Genomic DNA, 24,896 nt, shown 5'->3' with positions numbered 1-24,896 from the left:
TATAGCGCCGGTTCGTAGAAATGGTAAGTAAACATGAAGATGTAACGCAGGGCGAAGAAGTCAACGATAGTGGTCAAAAGTTGCTGAAAGTATCCCCAAAAGAAGGGGACAGTGTTCATTTCACTGAACGCAATTTTGTAAAGGTATTTAAGCGTTTCCCATAGCGCGTGTTCGAAGTTATGGTACGTTTAGTATATGAAGATTAACGCAAGCCGAAGTAGTCAAGTCGAAAGTTACCGAAAGTACCCCCCAAAAATGGCGAGAGTGTTCATTAAGCGTTTAGGAACACGAAGATTAATGAAAGCCGAAGAAGCCGACAATAGTACTCGCAAGTTACCAACACTGCCCCAAAGGTTGGCGAGAGCCCATCATATTTCTCGATCAACATTAAAGATATTTTGAATAGACCTATCCTTAATAATTTCAGAACAAAAAAAAAAGCCATTGTTGCCCAGTAGCAGTCGTTTCCGTAAGAAGGAAAGTCCTCCTTCGAAAATGTTGACTGCTACCGTAGCAGAATTCTACAAAGTTTTATTAAGCTTTTACATTACTGGAAAATTATTAGATTAAGTTTCTAAAGTATTTCATCTTGATCGCTACATCTTCACTTTAGCTGTATTGTAAGACGCAGGCACTTCTTCTGATGTCCAACTTGAGAAACACGTCCTAAAACAGAAGAAAGTGCAATGTTTATCAGTAGACTGTAAGAAAAGGAGAAATTTGAGTACTGGTTATTTTGTGCTCTTGTTTTTCGCGTTGGTTAGTTATTTAAGTGATTTACAGTCTAATAGCCCGCTATTTTTTGGACCGCCCCTGTTCGAACCCTGTTGTAAAAACTGGGGTTATTCAATTCTTCTCAAGAGATAACGTACCTTTCATTGTTGGTGTTGTTTCATCAGGTAGTACAGGTTTCACCAGATGACGATTTTCCAATCTTGGTACACTATAAAAGTGTAATTTGAAAAAGAACCTGAACTCTGTAAATATAACGACCAAAGTAAATGTGTGTTAGCAAAATATAAATAAAGCATCTCAATGATAAAAACTTCAGGTACTTCTGCCACACTTAACACCATTTTCGGGTTTAACCGTACTTTTTGCAATAAGCACATTAATAAGAAACTTATATTACTGATTCCCGATTGCAATAGGGATAAATGAGTTCATTTCAGTCGTTCACTTCTTTGTTCTCTATTCTCTCACTAGCAAACGACGCCGGATACTACTCTTACGATGTTGTGCTCTTTTCTAGAGTATATCAATCCGACCTCCTCGAGCTCCTCGTGGTGCTCGATATGTAGGCCTAAGGAGAAAACCGGGGATTAATGCAAAGAAACATATCTATTATACCTGAAGCGTAGAAAACGCCTCCCCACGTGACGAACAAATTCAATCTAGAAAATAAAAAAGCTAAAGAAAAAGAAACAGACGCTTAGAGGATGTTACCCAACAGACTTAAATTGACCTAATACAACCTATTTTGATTTGCACCGATAAGGGATATAGATAAGAAATGAAGTTTAACGCCCACTAAAAACATCTGACCATCAGCAGATATTCTTAGTGGGCCGAGACATAAAAAATCATATCAATAAAGACAAGTCGACTCTCACTGAACCCTCAAACAGCATTTTCCCTGTAACAACAACTGCGCAAAATCGTAAAGTTACACTATAAATACAATAAATTCATTTCCGACGTCTCCACTTAGATATAAATATAAAGCGTCCAGCAAAAGCCTTGTTATAACCTGCAAAGATATAACAGTAGAGAGTCAAGCACTTACAATAATTTCAAGGTTCAAATCTATGTTTACTAAGTAAAATATACAATTTGAATCATTAAAGTTATTATCTTTTTATGGTATCTAATAATCTAAAGGTATATCAGTAATAATAACAATAACAACAACAATTACAATAAAAGTAATAATTCTATTAATAGTTTATTTAACAGATCCATGAAGTGTCTCTTCCATGTTAAATGAAATCATACGCAATTAAAAAAAAATTAAATTAAAGTGAAAAAAGTTCTCTCCTCAAATAAAATGATTGTGACTGCAAATCCCATTGGCCCTAGTTAAGAGCAGATATCAGGCAAAGACATTACGGAGTTCACATATCTTCTCAAGTGGAAACTTCCTAAGGGTATATCTCATTGGTCCTAGTTAACAGCAGATTTCGGGCAAATGCAATTGGGTGATCTTCTTCTTAGACTAGGGAGCTCCTGTCTCCCTTCCTTCCTGGGTTGGAATCCCAGTTTATCTAATTTTAATAGTAAGTAATAACTACGATAGACTGAAGTATCAGTCCAGGGAGCTCCTGACTCCATTGCTTCCTGGGTTGGAGTCGCGCTTTCTCTAATTTTAATAGTAAGTAATAACTATGATAGACTGAAGTATCAGTCCAGGGAGCTCCTAAATCCCTTGCTTGCTGGGTTGGAATCCAAGTTTAACTAGTTTTAATACTAAGTTTCATCTATTATTGACCTAAGTATCAGTCAACGGAGCTCCTGTCTCCCTTGCTTGCTGGGTTGGAATCCCAGTAAAACTAGTTTTAATAGTAAGTTTCATCGATTATTGACTGAAGTATTAGTCCAGGAAGCTCCTGTCTCCATTGCTTGCTGGGTTGGAATCCCTGTTTATCTAGTTTTAATAGTAAGTTTCATCTATTATTCACTGAAGTATCAGTCCAGGGATCCCCTGTCTCCCTTGCTTGCCGGGTTGGAATCCCAGTTTATCTAGTTTCAATAGTAAGTTTAATCTATTATTGACTGAAAAATCAGTCCAGGGAGCTCCTGTCTCCCTTGCTTGCTGGGTTGGAATCCCAGTTTAACTAGTTTTAATAGTAAGTTTAGTCTATTATTGACTGAAGTATCAGTCCAGGGAGCTCCTGTCCCCCTTGCTTGCTGGGTTGGAATCCCAGTTTATCTAGTTTTAATAGTACGTTTCATCTATTATTGACTGAACTATCAGTCCAGGGAGCTCCAGTCTCCCTTGCTTGCTGGGTTGGAATCCCAGTTTAACTAGTTTTAATAGTAAGTTTTATCTATTATTGACTGAAGTATCAGTCAAGAGAGCTCCTGTCTCCCTTCATTGCTGGGTTGGAATCCCAGTTTATCTAGCTTTAATAGTAAGTTTCATATATTATTGACTGAAGTATCAGTCCAGGGAGCTCCTGTCTCCCTTGCTTGCTGGGTTGGAATCCCAGTTTATCTGGTTTTAATAGTAAGTTTCATCTATTATTGACTGAAGTATCAGTCTAGGGAGCTCATGTCTCCCTTGCTTGCTGGGTTGGAATCCCAGTTTATCTAGTTTTAATAGTAAGTTTCATCTAGCATTGACTGAAGTATCAATCCCGGCAGCTCCTGTCTCCCTTGCTTACTGGGTTGGAATCCCAGTTTATCTAGTTTTAATAATAAGTTTAATCTATTATTGACTGAAGTATCAGTCTAAGGAGCTCCTATCTCCCTTGCTTGCTGGGTTGGAATCCCAGTTTAACTTGTTTTAATAGTAAGTTTCATCTATTTTTGACTCAAGTATCAGTCCCGGGAGCTCCTGTCTCCCTTGGTTGCTGGGTTGGAATCCAAGTTTATCTAGTTTTAATAGTAAGTTTCATCTATTATTGACTGAAGTATCAGTCCAGGGAGCTCCTGTCTCCCCTTGCTTGCTGGGTTGGAATCCCAGTTTAACTAGTTTTAATAGTAAGTTTCATCTATTATTGACTGAAGTATCAGTCCAGGGATCTCCTGTCTCCCTTGCTTGCTGAGTTGGAATCCCAGTTTATCTAGTTTTAATAGTAAGTTTCATCTATTATTGACTGAAGTATCAGCCCAGGGAGCTCCAGTCTCCCTTGCTTGCTGGGTTGGAATCCCAGTTTAACTTGTTTTAATAGTAAGTTTCATCTATTTTTGACTCAAGTATCAGTCCCGGGAGCTCCTGTCTCCTTTGGTTGCTGGGTTGGAATCCCAGTTTATCTAGTTTTAATAGTAAGTTTCATCTATTATTGACTGAAGTATCAGTCCAGGGAGCTCCTGTCTCCCTTGCTTGCTGGGTTGGAATCCCAGTTTATCTAGTTTTAATAGTAAGTTTCATCTATTATTGACTGAAGTATCAGTCCAGGGAGCTCCTGTCTCCCTTGCTTGCTGGGTTGGAATCCCAGTTTAACTAGTTTTAATAGTAAGTTTCATCTATTATTGACTGAAGTATCAGTCCAGGGAGCTCCTGTCTCTCTTGCTTGCTGGGTTGGAATCCCAGTTTAACTAGTTTTAATAGTAAGTTTCATCTATTATTGACTGAAGTATCAGTCCAGGGAGCTCCTGTCTCCCCTTGCTTGCTGGGTTGGAATCCCAGTTTATCTAGTTTTAATAGTAAGTTTCATCTATCATTGACTGAAGTATCAGTCCAGGGGGCTCCTGTCTCCCTTACTTGCTGGGTTGGAATGCCAGTTTATCTAGTTTTAATAGTAAGTTTCATCTATTATTGACTGAAGTATCAGTCCAGGGAGCTCCTGTCTCCCTTGCTTGCTGGGTTGGAATCCCAGTTTATCTAGTTTTAATAGTAAGTTGTATCTATTATTGACTGAAGTATCAGTCCAGGGAGCTCCGGTCTCCCTTGCTTGCTGGGTTGGAATCCCAGTTTGTCTAGTTTCGATAGTAAGTTTTGTTTATTATTGACTGAAGTATCAGTCTAGGAGCTCCTGTCTCCCTTACTTGCTGGGTTGGAATCCCAGTTTATCTAGTTTTAATAGTAAGTTTCATCTATTATTGACTGAAGTATCAGTCCAGGGAGCTCCTGTCTCCCTTGCTTGCTGGGTTGGAATCCCAGTTTATCTAGTTTTAATAGTAAGTTGTATCTATTATTGACTGAAGTATCAGTCCAGGGAGCTCCGGTCTCCCTTGCTTGCTGGGTTGGAATCCCAGTTTGTCTAGTTTCAATAGTAAGTTTTGTCTATTATTGACTGAAGTATCAGTCTAGGAGCTCCTGTCTCCCTTGCTTGCTGGGCTAGAATCCCAGTTGCCCTTAGTGTATTTTACTTTGAAAATCAGTGATAATCTTCTTAGAGCAACAACTCTTTCCAAGAAAATCTAAAATTATACCTAAAATAACTGAGATATTTCTTATTTAAACAAGAACAAAAAAATTTAAAGACTTGGAAAAACGTGTTTCGTTACAGAAGCTGAGATATGGCATGACCTAAAGAAAAGGGTGTATGGCCTGTGCAGTATCCGAGACGCACATGAGTGCAACGGCCATATAAATTGGGGGACCTCCGCTTGCGTCCAGACCGGGACACCTGGGCATGAGCGCTTACAACAGACTTGTTTCGTGACAGAAGCTGAGATATGGCATGACCCGATGAGCGATACACCGCTACGGCCCGTGCAGTATCACTCGTAAAGCTCTGCACCACTGCAGAATGAGTTGATAAGCACTTGAGTGCAACGGCCGTTTTCTTATCAGGCGCCCAATACATCACCTGTCGGTCAGAGGCAACCACCCAGACCTCGGTGTAACTGATGGCTCAGTACCACTCTCACCGCGTAAGTAGACAAGCACCCTGTGGAACGCACGAAACCCTCCACCTGGCTTGAGGCCACTGTATTGGCAACAATAGGCCAACTTTGTTTTTGGAATCCCCTTTTTCTACTTACGGCTGCTATTAAATTTATTGAAAGAATTGCTGCTGCTCGAACATTATAATACTATAAATAATAATTAAAGCTAAGATGTAATGCACTTCATTTAGTTCTAGAATCAGGGTATTAAAGGTTCTACCACATGCATAATAGACTGTAGTATCACTCCAGGTATTACTTATCTTGCTAGCTGCATTGGAATCCCAGTGATAGATTTCTTTTAACAGTAAGTTTCATCTCTCATTGACTGAAGTATCAGTCCAGGGAGCTCCTGTCTCCCTTGCTTGCTGGGTTGGAATCCCACTTTATCTAGTTTTAATAGTAAGTTTCATCTATTATTGACTGAAGTATCAGTCCGGGGAGCTCCTGTCTCCCTTGCTTGTTGGGTTGGAATCCCAGTTTATCTAGTTTTAATAGTAAGTTTCATCTATTATTGACTGAAGTATCAGTCCAGGGAGCTCCTGTCTCCCTTGCTTCCTGGGTTGGAATCCCAGTTTATCTAGTTTTAATAGTAAGTTTCATCTATTATTGACTGAAGTATCAGTCTAGGGAGCTCCTGTCTCCCTTGCTTGCTGGGTTGGAATCCCAGTTTAACTAGTTTTAATAGTAAGTTTCATCTATTATTGACTGAAGTATCAGTCCAGGGATCTCCTGTCTCCCTTGCTTGCTGGGTTGGAATCCCACTTTATCTAGTTTTAATAGTAAGTTTCATCGATTATTGACTGAAGTATCAGTCCGGGGAGCTCCTGTCTCCCTTGCTTGCTGGGTTGGAATCCCAGTTTATCTAGTTTTAATAGTAAGTTTCATCTATTATTGACTGAAGTATCAGTCCAGGGAGCTCCTGTCTCCCTTGCTTGCTGGGTTGGAATCCCAGTTTATCTAGTTTTAATAGTAAGTTTCATCTATTATTGACTGAAGTATCAGTCTAGGGAGCTCCTGTCTCCCTTGCTTGCTGGGTTGGAATCCCAGATTATTTAGTGTTAATAGTAAGTTTCATCTATTATTGACTGAAGTATCAGTCCAGGGAGCTCCTGTCTCCCTTGCTTGCTGGGTTGGAATCCCAGTTTATCTAGTTTTAATAGTAAGTTTCATCTATTATTGACTGAAGTATCAGTCCAGGGAGCTCCTGTCTCCCTTGCTTGCTGGGTTGGAATCCCAGTTTATCTAGTTTTAATAGTAAGTTTCATCTATTATTGACTGAAGTATCAGTCCAGGGAGCTCCTGTCTCCCTTGCTTGCTGGGTTGGAATCCCAGTTTATCTAGTTTTAATAGTAAGTTTCATCTATTATTGACTGAAGTATCAGTCCAGGGAGCTCCTGTCTCCCTTGCTTGCTGGGTTGGAATCCCAGTTTATCTAGTTTTAATAGTAAGTTTCATCTATTATTGACTGAAGTATCAGTCCAGGGAGCTCCTGTCTCCCTTGCTTGCTGGGTTGGAATCCCAGTTTATCTAGTTTTAATAGTAAGTTTCATCTATTATTGACTGAAGTATCAGTCCAGGGAGCTCCTGTCTCCCTTGCTTGCTGGGTTGGAATCCCAGTTTATCTAGTTTTAATAGTAAGTTTCATCTATTATTGACTGAAGTATCAGTCCAGGGAGCTCCTGTCTCCCTTGCTTGCTGGGTTGGAATCCCAGTTTATCTAGTTTTAAGAATAAGTTTCATCTATTATTGACTGAAGTATCAGTCCGGGGAGCTCCTGTCTCCCTTGCTTGCTGGGTTGGAATCCCAGTTTAACTAGTTTTAATAGTAAGTTTCATCTATTATTGACTGAAGTATCAGTCCAGGGAGCTCCTGTCTCCCTTGCTTGCTGGGTTGGAATCCCAGTTTATCTAGTTTTAATAGTAAGTTTCATCTATTATTGACTGAAGTATCAGTCCAGGGAGCTCCTGTCTCCCTTGCTTGCTGGGTTGGAATCCCAGTTTATCTAGTTTTAATAGTAAGTTGTATCTATTATTGACTGAAGTATCAGTCAAGGGAGCTCCGGTCTCCCTTGCTTGCTGGGTTGGAATCCCAGTTTGTCTAGTTTCAACAGTAAGTTTTATCTATTATTGACTGAAGTATCAGTCTAGGAGCTCCTGTCTCCCTTGCTTGCTGGGCTAGAATCCCAGTTGCCCTTAGTGTATATTACTTTGAAAATCAGTGATAATCTTCTTAGAGGAACAACTCTTTCTAAGAAAATCTAAAATTATACTTAAAATAACTGAGATTTTTTTTATTTAAACAACAACAAAAAAATTTAAAGGCTTGAAAAAACGTGTTTTGTTACAGAAGCTGAGATATGGCATGACCTAAAGAAAAGGGTGTATGGCCTGTGCAGTATCCAAGACGCACGTGAGTGCAACGGCCATATAAATTGGGGGACCTTCGCTTGCGTCCAGACCGGGACACCTGGGCATGAGCGCTTACAACAGACTTGTTTCGTGACAGAAGCTGAGATATGGCATGACCCGATGAGCGATACACCGCTACGGCCCGTGCAGTATCACTCGTAAAGCTCTGCACCACTGCAGAATGAGTTGATAAGCACTTGAGTGCAACGGCCGTTTTCTTATCAGGCGCCCAATACATCACCTGTGGGTCAGAGGCAACCACCCAGACCTCGGTGTAACTGATGGCTCAGTACCACTCTCACCGCGTAAGTAGACAAGCACCCTGTGGAACGCACGAAACCCTCCACCTGGCTTGAGGCCACTGTATTGGCAACAATAGGCCAACTTTGTTTTTGGAATCCCCTTTTTCTACTTACGGCTGCTACTGAATTTATTGAAAGAATTGCTGCTGCTCGAACATTATAATACTATAAATAATAATTAAAGCTAAGATGTAATGCACTTCATTTAGTTCTAGAATCAGGGTATTAAAGGTTCTACTACATGCATAATAGACTTTAGTATCACTCCAGGTATTACTTATCTTGCTTGCTGCATTGGAATCCCAGTGATAGATTTCTTTTAACAGTAAGTTTCATCTCTCATTGACTGAAGTATCAGTCCAGGGAGCTCCTGTCTCCCTTGCTTGCTGGGTTGGAATCCCACTTTATCTAGTTTTAATAGTAAGTTTCATCGATTATTGGCTGAAGTATCAGTCCAGGGAGCTCCTGTCTCCCTTGCTTGCTGGGTTGGAATCCCAGTTTATCTAGTTTTAATAGTAAGTAATAACTATGATAGACTGAAGTTTCAGTCTAGGGAGTTCCTGTCTCCCTTGCTTGATGGGTTGGAAATCCCAGGTTATCTAGTGTGTTTAAAATAGTTAGTTAAAAACAGTAAGTCACATCATTCTATCATAGACTAAGGTATCAGTCCAGGGAGTAGCATTACTTTCTGTGTGTTCTCAGAGTGTTATCTGGTATAGAACCTTTATGGAAAACCACTGCCAATGGGCAGAGTTTATTAACTTTATATAAATATCATGTATTATGTCATAGTTTAGGGAGCATCTGTCTCCCATTTTCGTTGCAATCTTACTTGACCTTATAGATGTAAATTGCTTTTTATAGATAACAGAATTTTCATGTATTCTAATATTTCAAGGAAGATCTTTAGTAGCCATAATTTATTAAGTCACTAAATAAAGATTGAGATTGGGGTTGTTACAAGCTCCGAGCTCTTACCATTTTAAGAATATCCTGGTTTAGTTGGGTCAGCACTGAACAATTAATGACTGTACTTCTGTTAGATTGTTATTAGATTGTTACCTACATGAGTGAAGAAGACAAAAAAAATTAATTCAAGCATAACAAAATGATGAAGTCAGACATGATTTGATGAAATACTCTTTATCTGGCAGTCAAAATTTTATTGTGATAGGTTTTTGAAATCAGTGATTACCTAGGGGTGTGCCCCCCGGTTCTCCAAGTCCTGGCCATTTTTAGAACAAAAAGGTGCAAAAACCATATCCTTTGGGGTGGCACATACCTAGCTGGCTTATATAAGGGAGAGCACTCCCTGGGAGAAAATCCATGTATCTTAAAAATTCTGCCCATGGGCCTGGGTGCCCTCTAAATGCTTTATTTGGTTGAGACACTTTGAAAAGGAAACAACTGGGTAGAAGGGTCGATAACAAAAACAGTTCAAAGGAATGTATATAAAAATTTGTATGACTCTTGTCAGTAAGTGAAAAAGGGAATAATTTTCGTTTTAGTAAGTGGATGCAGGCTAAGAAGATAATTTGTCAGAATACAATTTCTACTTTTTATCCTGTAACACCCATGTCTCATTTTAGTCTATTTGCTTATTGGGATAATGCTCATAAAACTAATATATTAAACTTTGTATTCAATTGTTCAGAAAGCTACTGCCTCCCATTTCTTTGCTGAGTATGAATAACAGTTGAGCTGGTGTATATTTCCTCATATAAATATCAGACTTTGGATGTAATAGTTCAGGGGAATCTGTATCCCATTTCTTTGTTGGGTTGGAATCCCAGTTGACCTAAGTATATTGGTTAATCAAAGTTTTTATGTAAAGGTTAGAATATATCATAGGGCATCAAACATTGCTAATTGTTGCTCTCACAGGTTTAAAACTGGAGTATTCCTTTGCATGTTTGAGAGGGGCAGCATTATGTCTTATGCCACCTATCATGCAGTTTGAATTTTACAGTGTAGTTTGTTTTGACCATGAATTCTGGTATCTTCTACACTGTGTTGCTAGACTGCTTAATCTATATAAATAGAATAAAATTATTTTAATATTGTATTTACCTTTCTTGTTTCTTGTTGGTCAAATCTTTTAAATTGTGCCTCTGATCTCTTCGCATATCTCTAGGTGATAAAGAAATGAACTTAATTAACTTACGGCCTCATACTTTCAGGAAAATAAAACTGAAGCCCTTGTGATTTCGAAAAGGCTCAAGTTCCCCTTGGATGACCGAACAGATACAAATTTTATAGCCCCGCTTAGAATGCATTTCTAGAGATTTAAGAGTACTGTAGTCTGCAGGATTCTCATTAGGGAAAGTTCATTTAATATGACAAGGGGGGGGGATGAAGATATTGAAACTCGAAGCTTGAAATTTTAGCAGCCCCCCTCGCTAGCGGTTCAATTTTTTAGGAGCCCCCTCCTTGGTAGTTGAAAAAATTTCAGAGCCCCCCCCCCCTCCTCCTTCAATTCCTTTGCTCCCCCGAAAAAAGATCGCTAGACTGTATTAAATATATTTACCGTTATTGTCTTCAATGGTTTATACTATGACAAACTTGAGATACAGTTGTGATACAATTTTCTAAAGCATTTTTAGGATGAGCAAGAGTGTAATAATTACTGAGACTACATTTGTTATATCTGTAACCCACGTGATATAGCTGAGTTGCACAGGTCATTAAATTGTTGAGTTGAAAACCATCCGACCTGTATGATGATGTCATGTGTTGGTTTTGAAGTATACAAATTTTCGGAGCCCCCCCTCCTAGCGCAACAATTTTTTCAAAGCCCCCCCTTCAGGTGTCTAAAAATTTTCGGAGCCCCCCCTCAATATCTTCATCCCCCCCCCCCCTTGTCATATTAAATGAACTTTCCCTTAAGTGCCGGCAGCCGGCTAAAAAACTGGCTGCTTCGAGTTTTGAGCCGCCTACTTTTTGGAGAACTACAGGAAGGTGTGAAAGTGAAAGCCTGAAATCACCGCCTACTTTTACATCCTAGCCATCTACTCCATAACGAGAATTACTCAGCTGAGATACTTCATAATTTCAATGCAATTAGGAGGAAATCGTCGTTGGGTGCCCCTGTAAATATGTAATACCTTTATGTCTGTCCTGACCTTCTGATTCTATTGACTTCTTTGGTATTTTGGTTTTTATATTGCAGAGTCCTTTCTTGAAATTTTGGTAGGTACTATTAAGCTTAAATTCGGTTCGCACTGCTCCAAACTAACATCCACACGCCGCCATATTGGCCGGGACACGAGTAGACCCTGGGACGAGGATTCCTTCGTGGTTTATACCACAGGCTACCCACACAATCTGCTTGTTTCTAACTGAGTTTGCTTCGAATTCATCTTTACATTAGCAATATATCGCCAACTATGTATAAAGATTAATGTTATTTAAATAAACAGTGTACTGCCTTACCTAATGTATATGTCTTTTTGCCTCCAAAAAGGTATTTTCAGCGGTTTTGACTGATTTTGAGTTCGCCTGGATGACTGTGTAAAAAGTGAAGAAAAAAGGAGTTACCAAATGAGCCATTTTGCCAAGTCTGTAGTCTGAACTTTAACGGCAAGATCCTGAGTAGTCAGTTCATAAAGTCACTAACAAAAGACCGGGATTGGGGTTGTTACAAGTACTTACCGTTTTAAAAATCGTCCAGTTTAGTTGGGTCCGCACTTAAAAATTAATGACTGTACTTCTGTTAGATTGTTCGCCTACATGAGTGAACAAGGCAAAAAAATAGTTAAAGCATAACAAAGAACTCTTTAATCTGGCAGTCAAAGGAAAGAGAAAGATGGTGTTAAGCTAAGGGGAGCAGGAGGTGTTGTTACAGGCACTAGCGTTTTAAAATCATTTCGTTTTCGGTCCGCACGTTTTTCTCGTGTAGCCCTAGTATGTAAACCTTGACCGTTGTTTGCATTATTTAATACTTGAAGAAGATCTCTTGTGGGGTACTCCTGGTGATTCTTGGTGGGGGTGAGCCGCCCTGTTCTTTAACTCCTGGCCTTATTTCAGACAAAAAAAAGTCATTTTCCACGCCTTTTTCAGTCCTGGCCTCTAGGCAGAAATTATGTCAAAGAATTCGCAAATAGTTCTTTTTGTTTCTTATTCTTTAATTTGGAATTGAAACGACAAATACGTGCTTACACGGCGTTTTTCCCCCTCGAAAACCACACCCAATTCCAAACCAAAATGAGCAAAGTGCATACCCGTTTTTAGACCGAAAAAGCGCAAAAACCATATCCTTTGGGTGGCACATGCATGACTATGTGGCTTACAATGTATATAAGGGAATAACCCCTGGAAGAAAATCTAAGTATCTTAAAAGTTCTGTCCGCGGGCCTGAGTGCCCTCTAAATGCTTCATTTGGCCGAGACATGCACTTTGAAAAGGAAAGAATCGATTTGAAGGGATGATACTGAACGAAACAACACAAAGGTAAACACAAATTTGGACGTCTGTCGTCAGTAAACGAAAAGGAAATGATTTTCATTTTAGCAAATGGTTGTAGACTAAGAAGAGAACTTGTCACAATATAATTTTTGCTCTTAATTTATTCTCTAACACCCATGTCCCATTTTGCTCTTATGTGTTTAACTTTAAAAAAAAAACATTGAAGTAAATATATAGGTGATAACAACTTTATAAAGCAGTCTATTTGCACATCGGGATAATGCTCGTAAAACTAATTAGTATCTTGCCTAATGTGAAAATCGTTCAGGAGAAAATATTGTCCAGAGAAAATCAATCATACTTTAACTCGTTACCGGGTCTAACATAAATAAGTTATAGTAACCTCAGGTATCCTCCAAAAAAACTGACACGTTTTCTATCACCAAATATTAAAACCATTATATATCCTTATGTCAGTTTATGATTGTCCTGGTTAAGGTGACTTTTTACTTGGATAGTTACCTCTACAAATCTCTTGCTGTTTTTCTTCCATGAGCTGATAACTCTCTTTGTTACGTTCCTCATCACTCAACCATGCACTGAATTTTACTTCTCAAACCTGAGGGAAAACAAAAAGGAAAAACGTACCACTGCCGATTAAAATAAAACACTCTGAAAGGTTTCAGTTGAGAAACAAGTTCACAGTCTAAATAGTGTGCAATTGGTATCTCTTTGGCAATTCGTCCAGACAAGAAAAAGGCAAGAGATATAGCAATAGCTGTAACACTTACACTTTTCATATTGATTCACGAGTTGAATTTCTTCACTGTGTTTTTGGTACAGTTCTAGTGTTACACCACCTTGCAATAGAAGGAACAGTTTTAGCAGCAGTAACTTTCATCAGGTATATATCGTTAAACACAAGCGATCCATGATCGTTCAGGAGAGACTAGCTCGAAACTACGATGCCGTTAAGAAATTTCAAAAATCATTTAGGGGTTATTTGCGCATGGGTGAATATAGATGACTCATTATTCTAGTTTGGTTCTCGTAAAAAAAATAATGAGAATCTAACGTATTGAAAACACCCGTGAAGTATAATGATTTACATATTAATTTTGTTCCTTTTTTAGCGGATTGCGATCAGAACTACATGCAAATGATCAACCTTAAGAAACTTCTCGGATGTTGGCCATTTCAAATCATTCAAAATTTTCGTCATAGTTCCAGGATTTGTGCCATATTCATTTTTAACAAAACGTGCCGCTCGTCTCTTCGTCTCTGCGCACTCTCAATGTCCTTTGTAGCGTTTTTGAATGTCCGGGCCCCATGCGCAACATCCATACATTCAAGCTGTGGTCTAACTATAGCAAGATAGGCTTGCTATTTTACGTTTTCTGGACATTTACTTGATTTTTTTCTTATAAAGCCACTATAATTCCAGCAATTTAGATCACTGAATATCTCAACTCCAAGGTATTTGTGGTGATCAACAGCTTCCAAGGGTTCTCCGTGGATGGTGCGTTGCACAGTATTTGCCACTTTTTTGGAACAAGGATTTTTGATTATGGCCTATACAGGACATCAGCAGTTTTTTTTTTCCGATTGAAATTTTTATCTCATTTGTTTGTTACGAAATTGATATTGTGTAATCATTTAATACTACAACTGGGATTTTTGCGTTAGAAATCCGAGTTGTCTAATTTCAAAATACACAAGTCGTATTTTTATCGGATTGTTTAATCTCCAAAATACACACTGCGGATTTATAACGCAAAAATCCGAGTTGTTTATTTGAAACATTGACAACTCGGATTTTTGCGCTAGAAATCTGAGTTGTATATTTCGAAAATTAGACAACTCGGATTGTGGGAAAAATCCGTGTTGTTCAATTGAAAAATTAGTAACTAGGATTTTTGCGACTTATAAGTCCCAGTTCGTGCATTTTAGAGACTAAACAACTCGGATTATTGCTGTAAAAATCCGAGTTGTTTAATCATGGAAAAATTAACAATTCGGATTTTGCATTAGAAATCCGAGTTGTGTACTTTAGAGATTGCACAACTTGGATTTTTGCGATCAAAATCCGAGTTGTGTAATTGAAAAATTAACAACTCGGGTTTTTGCAGAAAAAAATCCGTTGTTTATTTGAAAAGACTTAACAACTCACATTTTGTGACAAACATTAAGATGAAAATTGTCCTATATGGGCCACGGTAATACGGTTGATAGATGACTTGAAAGCAGCGACCATTTTGAGGCACGCTCGTTAACCGGAAGTGGACTTTTTGCGCTCTTAAAATTTTTTACGTAAGAAAAGAGTCCATCTCCCACAGGATCTGTTTGGATCACCAATTTGGCCACCGTGACGTCATGTGAATATTCGCTACCTGGTCCTGATGCATGTGATCACATAAATCCACTCCACTATTCTTGTGAACCCAGTAAAAAGTAACACCGGCCCATGCTATGATCAATGACCTCCTCAATATTGTGTTTTTCGCTGCATTTTCGTTGAACGCGAGCTGTTAATGTGTCAGTGTGATAGAAGTGATTTTTTTGAACTGGCAATTTAAATCAAAAGTTTTCTTCAACTTGCTGCGCTTTTGGAATGAATGATGATTTTTTTCTACCTAAAAGTTTTTAAAGTTTGTATTCTCGCTTTTTCGCACTTTTAACTTTAGTCGTGACGAGTGGTTGCAAAACAGGCTATTGTAGTCTTCGCATATTCATTGGTTTTGTCAAACTGATGGTGGTGATCAACATTACTCAGGGGCATCCAATGGATCTGTTCCTCAAAATATCTGTTCTTCATGCAAATTTTTGCTGGCTGGGAGATGTGGAAAAAATAATAGTCCTTGGAAGGAAAGTGTTGCTGGGAAAAAGATAATTCAGGGTGTCAGAGGGGATTTAAAGTCTAGAATAGCTGCTACGGGTTACTTGTATGGGTTGCTTACCACTCAAGATCTGAATTGTGCCCTATGAAACTTCCCAGTAAGTCAGGTTGCAGGTTGTAAGGTTGCTGGCTGGGAACTCTTCCATCAGTCTTGCTGGGAGTGAGGAACAGATAATTTCTTTTCCAGCAATCTCCCAAAATGCTTAAAATAGTCTCAGAAAACTTTATTCACGCTTTGTTGTTGTTTTTAGGTCTTCTTCTCAAAATTTCTCGTTGGGTGCCCCTGATCACTAGGCGATCAAATGTTAGGAGTCAAAATGGTTCCTGTGCTAACAATTCTTTAACGCTAGTTTTCCGTAACCTTCTTCGCTTTTATTGTCTACTAATAAGTTTTGAGAGTTTGTATGTTTCTTTCCTGGTACGTTTAAATTTATCCAGGGGCTAGCTTGAGGTAATTCACACGGCCATAGGCCTTTTTCAAAAATAACATAATACTCTTTGTTTTCCCTACAAAATTTTGCAATAGCATTGTTTTCAATTTCTCTTGGGGCGAAAGACCTATTGTCTACTCGTTCACTAGCCAGTTTTGTCAAGTTTTAATCAAGTCGGCATTTTTTTCTCTGAATGCATCTAATTCAAGCGTTAGTCTAATTTTTGATTGGTGAACTGAGTGCTGTTTTTCTCAATGCATTATCGAGTACCACAGTATACTGTTTTCAACCAAGAGCTACGTGACGTAATTGAGTGAGTGGGCAATCTGTTTTCTTTGGATGTGACCAATCTATGCGTTGATTGCCTATTGTTGATAGAGCGCGTGCTTTTCTCACATATAGTTTCAAGAAAAGATTTGCCAAAAACATTTCTCGTACTGGTTTGAATTTTAATCGAGCGACGGTATAAATGGAGACACCAATTTCCACTTGATTTAACTGTGTTTAAAGCCAGAAACCTTTGTATCTTGCATTGCCTGCGGAGCAGTGAATACCAAACTCAGCTAGCCGTTCTCTGGTCTGGAATGAAAGTCAAGATTCTCTTTTACCTCCTCGAAAATAGCGGGTTTGTCCTTAGTTCAACTTTAACTTTTGGTTACGCTATCGTTTGCTTTTTTTTCTGTAAAAATTTGTAAGTCAATTTAAAGAAACGGTGATAAGAGTCCAAATTTATTTAACGGTTTTTGCCAGTTATTTTTGCTGCAGAAAGAAATTATTCTTTTTAGTAGACTTTAAATAACGGATCAGTTATGTCATAATTCTTTCCTCTGTGTGTTATTGTCGCCCGAAGTTACCTGTGAACATGCATAGTCCCCTCGTTATGTTGGTTCGACGAATGTTGAACTGGAGGGACAAAAAAGTAATAAAGGTTACGTGTAGTCAACAAGATAAACGCGAGTTGCGATTGTTAAGGTCAAATAGACCTATTTTGTTGATGTTTATGAGCTTTTATGTAGTTGGAATTTTTCGCTTTAATTAAAGAAGTGTTCACTTCCGTAGACTACACTTATAACATAAACTTCAAACGTTGGACAGTTTTTTGCTACTCTGACTCATAGTATATGCTTTTATATTTGATTAACCGCGACATTTATGTACGATTTAAAGGTATAGATTATGCAGTTGTTTTATGCCGCACAAACGCGATGCCAACAACCCAACTGTTGGCAATTTTGACGTAGAGTGCTTAGCTTGCACCGGGAGAGAATTACAATGCTTCCCGGGACGGTTCAAGCTGACATAAGATAACAGTCGACAGAGGGGCAAGACAGGTGTGAATAAAACTGAAGGTAACGAGAAACCAGTTAAACAAGAAAATAAGGTTAATTCGGAGTGCAATTCTTAACACGTAAGTACGGTATAGTATTTACAACAACAAATGACACTTTCCATTCTTTAACAGGTACTGCTTGACCACAAAGAAAACCTGAAAGATTTGCCTTGCAAGAAAGTCTTCAAAATAACAATAAAACTACTGCCACGGTTCTTAACAAGGATATGCAGCCAACTCATTTGTGTGTCTGTCATTTATTCAGTATATACCAAACCTATGGTAAGTTCATTTTTTGCACAGCTTACAGTCGTTTGGTCGGGTCTTCATGCAATTTCCATTGTTTTGAATAGGTTATTATTTTAAATAAAGTTGAACACTTGGTCGTTGAGGTGGAAGAGAAGATCATTATTACAACTAATAACCTACTTTTTCAATTCAGTGACCATAATAATAACCTGCGGGTTCTAAAACTATGGAAAAGTAAGCCCTTGGTTATTATTTTTAATGAGCTGTATTTCTTTTCTTGTTGCATCTTACTTTCCAAAAATTTTGATGCGAGTTTTTAGCTCCTCTGACAGTTCACCTTCTGAGCGTCAGATTTCACGTGTAGTTTCACGTGACCTTTGACGACCTTTGTTGTAAACAAACCCGCAAAGTTCGGACATTCGTTCTCTGCCATATACTAAACTTGTACGAATTACACTCGCTATTTCAAGTTTGCGTTAGTTTATAAATGTTATTTCCCTTTCGCTGTTTGAGACTCGAAACGTTTAAGGTTCAAAAATGTCTGAGCAGAAGAATAAGAGCGATTTTAAGGCCAAGAACATGGCAGAAGTTACGTGTTAACATTGGTACAGAAGCCCAGGGGGGCCAGATAGTGATTTCGTTTTTATTTTTCACTTTCCGGTTTTTATTTTTTACGTTTCCGTTTTTGTTTTTTACTTTTCAGTTTTTGTTTTAAACGTTTTGATTTTCACTTCGTCATTTTGCTTTTGGGTTTTTGTTTTGATTTTGATTTTTTAATTTTCCGTTTTTGTTTTAAACTTTTTGATTTTCACTTCGTCATTTTGCTTTTGGGTTTTTGTTTTGATTTTGATTTTTTAATTTTCCGTTTTTGTTTTAAACTTTTTGATTTTCACTTAGCAATTTTAATCTATATTATGAAAACCAAAACCAAAACCTTATTAGACCCTATAACATTTGAAAACGAAAACCAAAAACACAAAAACCAAAACCAAAACCGACTGCGTAGACCATCATACTTTGCTAGAGGATCAATATGGCGGATCAAGGTGTCCATTCGGCGGAGTGCGGCTTTGTTGACGATGTTAGCCCAGGTAAATTATCTGATTTTACCTCCATTGATTGCTCTGAATCATAAATTGTATCTGTTTTCAACGCATCTTTTAATTTTTCTATTAAAGCTATGGAAATCGCGTTAATCGACTGGATCAGAAACCGATGCTACAATTGTGGAATATGTTAGACGGGATTTTGGCGTGGATTGGAGGTACCAACGTGGTGTAAGCTATTGCAGATTTGTCAAGCTTTCATTTACACTGGATCGTAATCGCGTAGACTGTGAATATCGAGAGGAATAAAATCTTTGAGCATAATGGAAGGATAAAAGTATTGCCATTGAGTTTTTAACACGTGTCGGCTCTCAATCATATAACATCAATAACAACGGCTCAAAACAATTCTTATGGATAAAACCTAGGTGAAACTCCTAAGTTTTATGTAGAAGTAATGAACAGTAAGCGACAAAAAGAGGGGAAATTTGGTCACGCGGTATACAAATTCACGTTTACCGTTTGTCTTAGAGGTCACTGTTCATTTATTGTTGTTCTTGTAACTCATGTTCCATCGAAGCACTTACATTTATTACGTCCGTGCGTTCCATAATTTTAAGGAGAGTTGAAAACTGGAGAACCAGAAAAACTGACCTCCAGTCTCTGAGCAAGGGAAGGAACCATCAAACTTAACCCACGCCAGGATTTGAACCCGAGCTACATTTTTGGCAAGCGAGTTCTCTCTCTGCGTCTCCCTTGCTCGGAGTAGTATAAAAGTACCATGTAAAGGCAAGACAGTGAATTATTGTACTCTTATGCCTTTACCGTGACAAATCAGATCATAGATTTATAGATTTGTCACTCGTGTAATCATGCATGGACCTTCTTTTAACTGTGTCTATACAGAAAGCATATAACTGGAAAGTAGGCAAACAACTAATAATCAGGGGCACCCAACGAGAATATAGTTCAAAACCACTTAAACATAGCATTGTTAAGCGTATTTTAGTATTTAAACGGTAGATATAGGCATATTTTTATCCCCTAAAAATTTTTCATCTGTTCGGATTTCCTAGCTGAACGTCTAGTGATCCGAAAATTATAGGGATCAAAACTTGCCTTTCGAAAATTCAAGCCAGAAAAGAGGCTCCCTAAAATTCTAGGTGACCTTTTTAGGGTAAAAAAAAAATCCGTTTAAAATGGGCAATTATACCATTTTTTTGATGTTCGAAAATCCTAGGACAGGCAGGCAAGCAAGAAATTTTACAACAAATGTTCCGAAAATTCTAGATCTCAAATCGTCTTCCGAACAGATATTTTCCAAAAATTGACGTTGGGTGCCTCTGAATAATGGCTCACCGAAACGGCATTCAGAATTTCTCTTTGTGACACCTGGACATGGCGTTTAATATTGAGGGCCTTCAAACGCCTGTTTAATGTACGTACACTGCAGTGAAAAAAACGGAAACTTTGTTAGTCCATGACAAAAAATAGTGTCTCTCGTCCGGATTTCTGTAAAAGATACACCGCAGGAGGACGTTTTTTGTTGTTGTTATTTCGGTTATTGTCAATGCTTTCTTAGAAATTATGTTACCCCATGAAGAGTTACGTGACTACCCAGAATGTACGCAGTGATGAGTGACAAATCTATAAATCTATGATCTGATATGTCAAGGTAAAGGCATAATAGTATAATAATTCACTGTCTTGCCTTTGCATGGTACTTTTATACTACTCCGAGCAAGGGAGACGCAGACAGAATCGCTTGCCACCAACGTAGCTCGGGTTCAAATCCTGGCGTGGGTTAAGTTTGATGGTTCCTTCCCTTGCTCAGAGACTGGAGGTCAGTTTTTCTGGTTTTCCAGTTTTCAACTCTCCTTAAAATTATGGAACGCACGGACGTAATAAATGTAAGTGCTTCGATGGAACATGAGTTACAAGAACAACAATAAATGAACAGTGACCTCTAAGACAAACGGTAAACGTGAATTTGTATACCGCGTGACCAAATTTCCCCTCTTTTTGTCGCTTACTGTTCATTACTTCTACATAAAACTTAGGAGTTTCACCTAGGTTTTATCCATAAGAATTGTTTTGAGCCGTTGTTATTGATGTTATATGATTGAGAGCCGACACGTGTTAAAAACTCAATGGCAATACTTTTATCCTTCCATTATGCTCAAAGATTTTTATTTAAAAAGATCATAAATGTATGAAAACAAATAGCTTTGTGCATTCACGGATATATTATTGTTACACTCACCCGAATCCCACTGAATTAATTAAAAACTAAAAACGGTAAGAAAAAGTTTAAAACCGTAAGGAAAAAAAAACAAAAAAAACAGATATAGTAAAACCGTAAGATGTACAAAAATTACATTTACAACTGGCTCTTAAGATTAAAAGATCTTAAATGCTTACGATATTCGCTCAATTCAGTCGATCTCTTGATGTAAGAAGGAAGCTGACTCCACAAATGTGAAGCCTTGTAAGTGAAAGAATTGTGATAATATCGATTATTATAGGATGGTTGAATGAGATTGTGATCGCTGTTCCTTGAATTGTAGCGCAATATACGAGGTTCGAATAAATCAGAAATATAGTCAGGCCCATTTCTTTTATGCATTTAAAAAGGAGGGCAAGAGATTGATAGTACCGTCTATGTTTCAGTGATTGCATGTTTACAGCAGACAATATGGAATCATAATCTAAGCTGTTTCCGAAATTTAAGAGGGCTTTTAAAGCATAATGATTTGCAGATTCAAGTTTCTCGTTCAAAGTTTTGTTAATCCCTAATAGTAATGGACTACAATATTCAAGGTGTGGAAGTATATAAGCCTTGTACAGCGTAAGTGAGATATCAGCAGGCACCAGCTTTCTAAGTCGTCTCAGAGCTCCAACATTGGCATAGACCTTCCTTAAAACAGTTGATAGGTGGTCTTTAAAGGACAACTTACTATATAGAAAAATAACTTACTTCACTATTTACTATCTGGAAAATAGAAAACCACTGTCTGCACATTTATGTTGCGGAGCCAAGTGTTCAAGTTGTGATTGGCCCAAAAAAACATAACAAATACTTTTGTCCCCACTTAAATTCAGGCCTTCGTTTGCAATGAGAGAAAAAATGTTAGAAGAGTGTCAAGTGACACACTAAACATATCAAAGAGGCAATGAAAAGTTAACCTGCCAATGGATGTCATGGTTAAAGGAAAACAAAAATTGTTTGCCAATACATGTCAAAGGAAGGCAAAGTAAAAAGCCCCACCAGGGGAGTGTCAATAAACTATTGCATTGTGTTCGCATCGATCCGTAAACGACTCTTGCTCGGCAATAAGAAAGGCGAACAGGGTGGCCATGATGAACATTTTAATAGGCTGTGTGAAGAGCACGTCTTCTACGAGTGATACCATTATGGACGAAAGCCACCGTACAGATTTGTCCCATCCGAACTCCATTCCAAAGATCACAATTGACGCTGATAAGAAAGGCGAACTGGGTGGCCATGATGTACATTTTAATAGGCTGTGTGAAGAGCACGTCTTGTATGAATGATACCATTATGGACGAAAGCCACTGTACAGATTTGTCCCGTCCGAACTCCATTCCAAAGATCACAAATGACGCTGATGTGCAAGTGGCGATAAATGCGATGACGTATGCTACGTACACGAACCAGTCTGGTAAAGCAAACTTCCCAGAACTCTTTTTCTTTTCCTCCCCTGTCTCGATATCAACTCCATCGCCCTCACTTTTTCCTGACTTCACTTCATATTGGCTTGCCTTTGGTTTGGCTTTTCGGAATATAGTCTCAATGATTAGACTTGCTGGAAAGACGATCATGCTGCTCATGATTGCAATGGAAACCTGCCGGATGGAAAAACTAAATCCCATAATCTTAATGGCGTTTTTAGGCGTTTCGTTCTCTTCCACTCGGTAAAACATGGCGTTAGCAATCAGTGTCGTTATGAGAATGAACAAACAGCAGGTCAAACGTTGCACGCGAGTAAAGTTACTTCGCGGCGGCCGAGCAACAACTGAAAACCAAATATGGCCGTCAGTTAGGTTCTTCCTCACTTCAGATGTGAACAGTACGTTAAACTTGGTCAGGTCTTTCTTGGAAGCAGGATACAGAATCCTCTCGATTTTGCCATCGCCTTCGTCGACAGGCAACCAATCATCACAGACGAACCACCATCGTTGATCGGTCTGCGGATCCTGAATCATTACCCCGAGGAGATTCCACGAAAAAAGAAAGAGAAAGTTATCAATTGCCTTATAGTCAACTAGATAGATAGATAGATAGATAGATAGATAGATAGATAGATAATCTTTAGATAATCTTTAGATAATCTTTAGATAATCTTTATTTATCCACGGTACAAAATTCGTCAGCTTTAAAAATGCCTAATACTAATATAATAAAAATATTTAAATAAAAAAGCTGCTTTCCACGAATGTCGTGCCTTACAGTTCTTTGAGTAATCGTTTAAATTGCCCAAGGGACTCTGCTTCCCTTAAGTTACAAGGAAGACTGTTCCAGAGAATGGCGCCACTATAGCTGAAGCTGTTTTTTGTAATAGTTTGTGCCCGGTAATTGAATATTGAGTTTATTTTCTGAGTCCCTTAGGTTATATGCGACTTCTCGCCTTTCAAATTTAGTACTAAGACCTGTAAACCATCGTAGCTCTTTGAATTTGTTGCTGGCAAACTAGGATTTTCCACCCTAGAAGTTTGAAAAGGTGACCAGCATCTACGTCATAGCTTGAGTAGGTCAAAACACGGGCTGCTCTGTTTTGTAGCTTTTGAACCTTATTCTGTAAAGTTATCCCACAGTTTCCCCAAACAATGTTGCAATAATCAAAGTGTGGCTGTGTTAAAGCTTGATATATTAGTTGTAAGGTCGCCTGAGGGACAACGTGCCTTATTCGTTTTATGGCCCCAATACCAGAAGCGACTTTCTTTGTTACTTTCTCAGACGGACATCTTTGCAGTGACCGGCGCTATGTGACCTGTGACGTCTTAAAGACATGCCTGTCTTATAGAGAGTTAACTAAAAGGAGGAACGAAAGGCAGAAAGGCAAGGGGCAACCCTAGGTGACCGTTTTGGCGAGGTTTGAGGCGTCTGTCTTAGAGAGAGAGTTAACTGTATGTTTATTCAGGTAAATTCGCCTTCATCGACTGGAACAAAAATATGGAATGAAATACCTTTGACGCTAAGGTCTCTAGCATGACCGTGAGATGAATCGCTTCGTATCAATATCAAACGAGAGCAAGGGTTATCAATCGGTAAAATCCTTCACTCATAACGACTGCTAAAACTAATTCAAAACAAATGAAAAACAGTTTTTATCCTTCGCATACTATTCTCAGGCAATCCATACAAGGTGAACAACATTTTATGAAGTTGACAAGTGATTATCCTTCTTTAGCTACGATACTGAAATAGTGAAATCTCTAATTAAAATAATATGTATACGTTCTCGCGCTGTGAAACTGAGCGTTCGCAAATGAACTACGGGAGACCCTCAGAAGAGCAAGATTTTTTAGTCTTAAAAGGTTTGACACGTTGGTGCTTATTGTTCTCTTTTTTATTTTCCTGAACTAAATTTAATTCTAATTCTAAATCTAATACTGTGCAAAACCCCCACATGGGTTATATGTGCTCAGATCCATGTAATTCAGCAAATGAATTTCTTCCGTGTATTTGAAATCCAAACAACATTTGACTATAGATTTTAGCGAAAAAATACAAACCTGTTTTGAAATTTTTCCTGTTAGGGTCTTTCAAGACACGTGGCTCGCTGTCTCCAAGACTTCCACTTAAAACAATTGACACTTCAGCGCTTCTTCCTGCACCGCGCGTAAATCCTGTGTGGACGTGTATCTCATAACAGTACGTATCTCGAGAGTTATTGTGTGGTAGTGGGGTGACTGCAGTCTTTCAGTATTCAACGACATAAAGGGAAAATAAAAGGAAAGAAATCAATAAAAGCAAAACAATACGATAGCTAGGGGAGGCGAGTGACCTTCTACCCGAGATATGTGTTCCCCATATAAATAACGCGTCCCTTGTAAGCAGGCTGCAGTAGATTGTTGTTGCAATAATGTTGACAGTTGCAGTTTATTGTCAAGGAAGGGAACGCCGACGATAGATATTGTTCACGATAAACGCCATCTTTGCATGCGGCCGCCTGAGGACTGATGGTTTCTTTATGATCCCTTGAGAGACCACGTGATATCGTTACACTCCAAAAATGGGTCTTCGGCA

General features: G+C 38.5%; 1 protein-coding gene and 1 long non-coding RNA gene across 2 annotated transcripts; both read right to left on the bottom strand.

Moving 5' to 3' along the window:
• Nucleotides 1–8,667: 8,667 nt before the first annotated feature.
• LOC140941365 (uncharacterized) lies at nt 8,668–11,521 on the bottom strand. The gene is made up of 3 exons (XR_012166455.1): nt 11,374–11,521; nt 10,340–10,399; nt 8,668–9,331 (listed from the first exon to the last, which is right to left on the bottom strand). It is a non-coding gene; the product is annotated as an uncharacterized lncRNA (long non-coding RNA).
• A 10,473-nt stretch (nt 11,522–21,994) lies between these two features.
• On the bottom strand, nt 21,995–22,852 carry LOC140941820 (polycystin-1-like protein 3). The gene has a single exon (XM_073390830.1). The coding sequence runs from the start codon at nt 22,850–22,852 to the stop codon at nt 21,995–21,997; it is 858 nt and encodes a 285-aa protein (XP_073246931.1).
• Nucleotides 22,853–24,896: the final 2,044 nt, after the last annotated feature.

Source organism: Porites lutea, chromosome 6 (genome assembly GCF_958299795.1).
Source record: "Porites lutea chromosome 6, jaPorLute2.1, whole genome shotgun sequence".
Taxonomy (NCBI): domain Eukaryota; kingdom Metazoa; phylum Cnidaria; class Anthozoa; order Scleractinia; family Poritidae; genus Porites; species Porites lutea.
This window is presented reverse-complemented; position numbering and strand designations above follow the sequence as displayed.

Bases quoted from the DNA above. Each gene is read 5' to 3' on its own strand.
- LOC140941820 (XM_073390830.1), bottom strand. From the start codon at position 22,852: ATGATTCAGGATCCGCAGACCGATCAACGATGGTGGTTCGTCTGTGAT.